The following is a 6,000-nucleotide window of genomic DNA, read 5'->3' as shown; positions in this document are numbered from 1 at the left end:
GTGACAATCCCCCCCCCTCTATTTACATGAAATGGTTTGGTCCATTCGCAAAGCCAAAGCGAACGGCTTGCGAGTACGGTGACAACCCCCCCCCCCCCCCTCTATTTACATGAAATGGTTTGGTCCATGAAATGGTTTGGTCCATTCGCAAAGCCAAAGCGAACGGCTTGCGGAGTTTGGTAAATAAATCGCCATAGCTCGGTAACTACTTCTCCGATTAATATGAAACCTTGAAAAGGCACATCCTCAGGTCCCCAGCAATATACCTGGAAAGTTTCAAGTATATCGGACCCGTGGTTGTCGAGAAACAGCGGTCACAGACAAACACACACACACACACACACACACACACACACACACACACACACACACACACAGACACACACACAGAGATTACTGGAATTATAGATAGATGATAAAAGGAAATGGCACAATTTTTACAAGGGGTGACAAGACATTGCGGCCACCTGTACATTTCTGAGCACTGCTACGTGGTTTTGGAACTTTTCCAGACAATGCACGATTCGATTACATTTTGAAAGAGACTTCCTCAATTTGACAGCTTGAAGGAACTTTATAATCCTCATTAAGGTTTTCCTGTGGTGTGAAGATAACGTAGCACTGCACACTTACGCTTCAGCCCCAATGGGTTGTCTACGATGGCATAGGGATTCTTTTTCCATCGCAGAGTCAGAGGAATAAGGAATTCCGTGTTCTTCGCCTTGTAGTTAAACTGCACACAAGGCAGGAGTGTAATGGTTATATAAATCTTTCAGAGTTCATGGGTGAGCTGTAATGATCAAAATACCACCAACAGAAAAATTTCATTGGTTACCAGTAATCCATCCTGCAACAGTGTAAATAATTCAATTTCATTACAAATTATACTCTACAACAGATTGAAACTTGGCTTTCTGAAGCATCAGGGATGAAATTCATCAAATATTTTCATTAGTAATCATGTGCACACTTACGCACAGCAATTCTTCAATTCAATTCAGGGACGAAGGTAGGGGGATGGGGATATTTACATTTGCAAGAATACATGGAAATAGTCTGTTACATACATGTGCAGACAAGCAGGTGTACATGTGGCAAAGGCAGGTCTGAATGCACAAATGTGCAGAAGCAGGAGTGCAAGTACATGCACACACAACTGTGCACACAAATGCAGTTTGCTGAGGATTATTCGGGAGAAAAAGCTGGAAATAATTATTTTCCCCATAATTTCATAATCCACAGGGTGAAGGGGGGGGGGGGGGCATTGGAGGGGGAGGTGATGATTTTAAAATTATATTGAAACAAGAATTACTTTTTCCCCATAATTTCATAATCTTAAACTTCCCACAAAAAGGAAGGCGAAAGTATCCAAGTGAGGGACAAAATTTGCAGGCTCATTAATCAGAAGTAAAGCGAAAAGTAGGACATGTATCGCGTAATGTGATCGCATCGGTGTGCACAAGCAAAATGTTTGTTTGATACCATACCAAGAGATTCCAATGACAAACGTCGCGGTCGATTTGTCCATTGCTTTGGCTCTTCAGCATGTAGTGGTGGACTGGTGTGTGTGTGTGTGTGTGTGTGTGTGCGTGTGCGTGTGCGTGTGTGTGTGTGTGTGTTTGGTTGTCAACTCCATATGTGGGTTTTAGAAGGTGGAATGGAGCCCTCCCAGGTCTCAAAGTATCCACTTCCATTTCAGTAAAGGTTCATGATTCATGGACCAGTTAGTGAAGTTTTTGTATTGTCGAAGTTTTGCTCTGCAGGCTCTTTTGAGGATCGTCTGAGTTGTCGGTTGGTGTGTGTGTTAGGTGTGTGTTTTAGGAGTGTTGTGCACATGTGTGTTAGGTGTGTTGTGCAGGTGTGTGTGTCTGTGTGTGTGTGTGTGTGTGTGTGTGTGTGTGTGATAGGACTGTGTGATATGTGTGTTGTTTGCATGTGTTAGGTGTGTTGTTTGCATGTGTGTTAGGTGTGTTGTGCACGTGCGCATGTTAGGAGTGTTGTGTACGTGTGTGTGGTAGGTAGGTTGTGCGCACATGTATGCGTGTGTTAGGGTGGTCCAAAAAAACAAGAACAAATTTCCTTTTTCTACAAGGTTATTTTTATTTCTTTTGACGTAAATAAAAAAGCACACAAAAACATTTTCACAAAAAACAATATTTAGAGGTTGCCCCATGTTGCACTCATAAATCAAAGGACCCACGAAGCATAAAACAATCATTCGCTTGAAAAACTGACAGCTGCCTTTGATGGAGTGGGGAGCTTTTTTCTGTGATTTGCCACCAGTCGAAGAAGGAATATTTCTGTTCTTCGTCTTTCGTCAGTGTCTCGTTGTATTTTTGGATCAGCTTGATGCCCCGTCCCGGCGTGTTATTTTCTACTTTCATCCGAGAGGACCGATCCCAAAGTTCGTTGAAAAAAGTATCGTCAGTCCACTGTCTGGGGGGTTTCTCTCGAAAATATTGAGATTCCTCTCCATGTATGACTTGCGGACTTCCTCTCTGGTCGTCGTCAACGTGTGGCCCTGAATAATAGATTTATCTCATCTCCCCTTCCTGTCCAGGCTGGAATTCCCCAAGGCAGTGTTCTGGGCCCTGTGCTTTTTCTTGTCTTCATCAATGATCTCTCCGACTCTCTGGAAAATGCTCTCCAGCTCTTTGCTGATGACTCCACTCTCTGCTGCTCCAAAGCTCATTCCTCAGATCGGCAGCCTGCAGCCTCCTAACTCTCTGCAGACCTGGACAAAATCAGACTGGTCAAACAAGTGGAACTTGTCTTTCAATTCTGACAAATCTCACACTCTCACTACGTCTCTCCGAAAAGGCCGACTGGAAAACCCTCCCATCGACTTTCTCAACAATCCTCTCCAAGAAGTTCTGTCACTCAACCTTTTGGGTCTCACTATCAGCCATGATCTTTCCTGGGAAAACCACATTTCCAAGCTGGCCTCCAAAGCCAGTCGCCGACTGGGCATCCTCCGTCGTGCAAAGTTCTTCCTTGGAACACCTGAGCTCCTCACCACATACAAGGCTTTCATCCGCAGCTCAATGGAATACTGCTCTCCCCTTTGGGCTCCTGCCTCACATCTAGCTCGGCTTCACGCTGTTGAAACCAAAGCTTTCAGAATCATTGGAATCTCCCACGATGAAGCCGATTCTGAGGTCCTTTCACTTACTCACCACAGGCAGGTAGGTGGTCTTTCTATCTTCTACTGACTCCTCCCCGCCTAGCTACCCCAACTCTGTCTGTGCTCTGTCCCCCAAATATTCCGACAGGTCGCTCAAGATCTACCAGCAAACCTCTTCTGGTGAAACTGCTTCTGGTGAAAATCAAGACGCTCTGCTCGCCTTCACTCTTTCATTCCTCTTTTCTCCCGCCTCTGGAACAATCTCCCACGCTCCCTTCAATCCCACTCTTCCCTCCAAGTCTTTAAAACAGCTGTTCACCATCATCTCTTATCTTCCCCCATCCAAATCTTGATCTTTTCTACCACCGTTAATTCACCCCAGATCCACTTTTTTGAAATACCAACTTCTTTCCTGGAAGTCCCAGCAGTGTCCATGTGTTTTATTCCTCTTGTTCCACTGCCTGATGTAAACGAGACTCACAAACAGAGCCAAATTGGTTATGCTCCTGGCTTCTTGTGGTGTCAGCTTGAATTGAGCTTGGAAAAGTATATCTTCAATGCATAAATCTTGTGTCATGTGTGTTAAGTTGTGGCATGTGTGTGCGTTAGGTTGTGTGCATGTGTATTAGGTTGTGTGCATGTGTATTAGGTTGTGTGCGTGTGTGTGTGTGTGTGTGTGTGTGTGTGTGTGTGTGTGTGTGTGTGTGTGTGTGTGTATGTATGTATGTATGTGGTAGGTTGTGCACATGTGTGTGGCATGTTGTGCACGTGTGCATCGTAGGTTGTGTGTGTGCATGTGGTTGTTTGTGTGTGGTTGTTTGACTTCTATGCATTACTGGACGCAATTAGTTGAAAACCGCTGGTTCTACTCATGGTGAGCAGGGGTTGGTTTTAGGTGGTAAATAAATTCATAGTCAGGGCTTCAGGGTGGGGGAAGATGCTAATTCTCTATGTGTAAATATGTATGATAGCATAGCGCTGCTTCGTGTGGGAGCAGGTATTACATGCCGATTATGGGGGAGTTGACCTATTTGTAGTCACGGGGTCTTTGTGAGGACATAAAAATAACATACACCATTAAGTCCTATAATTGAGCTCTATAATGGCAGGTATAAAGGTAGACAGACAGAAAGATAGACAGGGGCACCCAGACAAACAAAAATAAAGCAATAAATTAATTAATCAATCAACTGAGATTGATTGATCAATCAACTGACTGAGAATCAAATAGCCTGGCGTTGGCTTAGCGGTTAGGGTGCCGGCTTGGGATCCTAGGATCCTGGGTTCGAATCCCGGTCGATCGCTGAATTAACGCCAGGGGGGTTGACTCAGCCAGTCATCCTTCCGAGGCCGGCAAATTGAGTACCAGCTTGCTGGGATGAATGATCACTGTGTGTACCCCGACTCAGAATAGGCACACTGTATCCCAGCGCATCGAAGAGTGTGACCAAGGGTTGGCGTCAGGAAGGGCATCCGGCCATAAAAACATTGCCTCAAACAGGGAACCATGATTGTCATGGGGCCCGCTCTAGCGGGGAGAATGGCCTTAAAACGATCATTCATTCATTCATTCAATCAATCAACTGAGAATGCATTGTTCTATTAATTTGCTTATTATTCTCACAAACCAGGAACAGCATTTCTGATCTCAGTTTGGATTTTTTTTTCGGCCACATTAAAGTGAAATTGTATGGTTACAATGGCTCTTGCAAGTGGATGAAGACAATGTATGACACAAATTATTACCATCAGCTAAGAAAATGAAAAGAAACCATCATGGTCGAAATAATCTTTGGTCGGTTTCAAACAATGTACAAGCTCGACAAACCTCACCTTGTGTGCATTACAGGTAATGTTGGTGAAGCCTGACTCGTACGCCATGGCGTCAGGCTGAATTGTTGTTTGATCTCCACCAACCTCAGAATCAAACTCACACTGGTACTTTGGCTGTTCACAGGTTGACATGTGCGAGTGGAGGTTGAGAAAAGAAGGCATAATGGTTAACGTACGGATGACAGGATACCAAAACATTCAGTGATAATATACCAAAAACACCGAATGGATTTCAGCAACCTGGAAAAGTGGGCCACAAAATAAAGTTACAATGTAAATTGTCGGGAAATGCAAGGTAAAGCAGAAGTTATTCCTCATCACCTTCATTCCTTATCAGTTATTCCTTATCAGCTTACCTCCACGAGTAAATTGAGATTCTGAGCAATCACAGTGACCTTCAAGCTGGTCTCCGCTGGAATTAGATAGTTCTCGGCGAAACTGCTGATGCGAGGACAAGCTGCAGGACCTTTCATCAAACCATTTGAAGCAGAAGAATTCTGAAAACAGAATGTAATCGATGTTGCATACAAAATCCACAACAGCTCATCTACAGAAACTGAAACAAACTTTCACTTAAATAAAACGAAAATTTTTTTATGAAGCTCTCAAAGTTGCGATACAGCAAATGATACAGCTGCAGTCAGTCCTGAAGCTGCGTGAAATTCACTCCTGGAAGAGGTTGGTGCCACACTCTTAAACCTCTTATTTATACATGACAAAAATGCTACAAACAAGCGAGAGAGTTTGTTTAATGCAGTGTTGCTTTCCAAAGTCTCTTTGCAGAACTTTGCAGTCCAACCGTATAAAGGTTGGAAACAAATTTATATAACAATCTGGTTTACAAGTTTGAAAATTGAAGGCTTCACTTAAATTTTAAATAAAAAAGCAAGACCAACCAATATTCAAGAAAAATTCTTTCATTTCCACAAGTAAATATATTGTGCATAAGACGATAAATTGGCAAAATCCCTAAAATTTGTTGTTGACCTATGGCCTATGTTGACCTTTTGACTGATGCTGACATCAAAACTAATTGGAGGTTT

General features: G+C 43.4%; 1 protein-coding gene across 7 annotated transcripts in view; it reads right to left on the bottom strand.

The window, feature by feature from the left end:
• Positions 1 to 6,000, bottom strand: part of LOC137439651 (plexin-B1) — a 275,900-nt gene that overhangs the window by 105,105 nt on the left and 164,795 nt on the right. For all 7 annotated transcript variants that reach the window (XM_078768394.1, XM_068135623.2, XM_078768386.1 and 4 more), the window contains 3 exons: positions 5,314 to 5,454; positions 4,958 to 5,071; positions 634 to 733 (listed from right to left, as the gene is read on the bottom strand). In XM_078768394.1, coding sequence (XP_078624520.1) covers positions 634 to 733; positions 4,958 to 5,071; positions 5,314 to 5,454 — 355 coding nt within the window. The remainder of the gene's footprint in view (positions 1 to 633; positions 734 to 4,957; positions 5,072 to 5,313; positions 5,455 to 6,000) is intronic.

This window comes from Myxine glutinosa, chromosome 1, assembly GCF_964187855.1.
Source record: "Myxine glutinosa chromosome 1, kmMyxGlut1.1, whole genome shotgun sequence".
Lineage (NCBI taxonomy): Eukaryota > Metazoa > Chordata > Myxini > Myxiniformes > Myxinidae > Myxine > Myxine glutinosa.
Note: the sequence above shows the minus strand (reverse complement) of the source record. Positions and strands in the feature narration are given on the sequence as shown.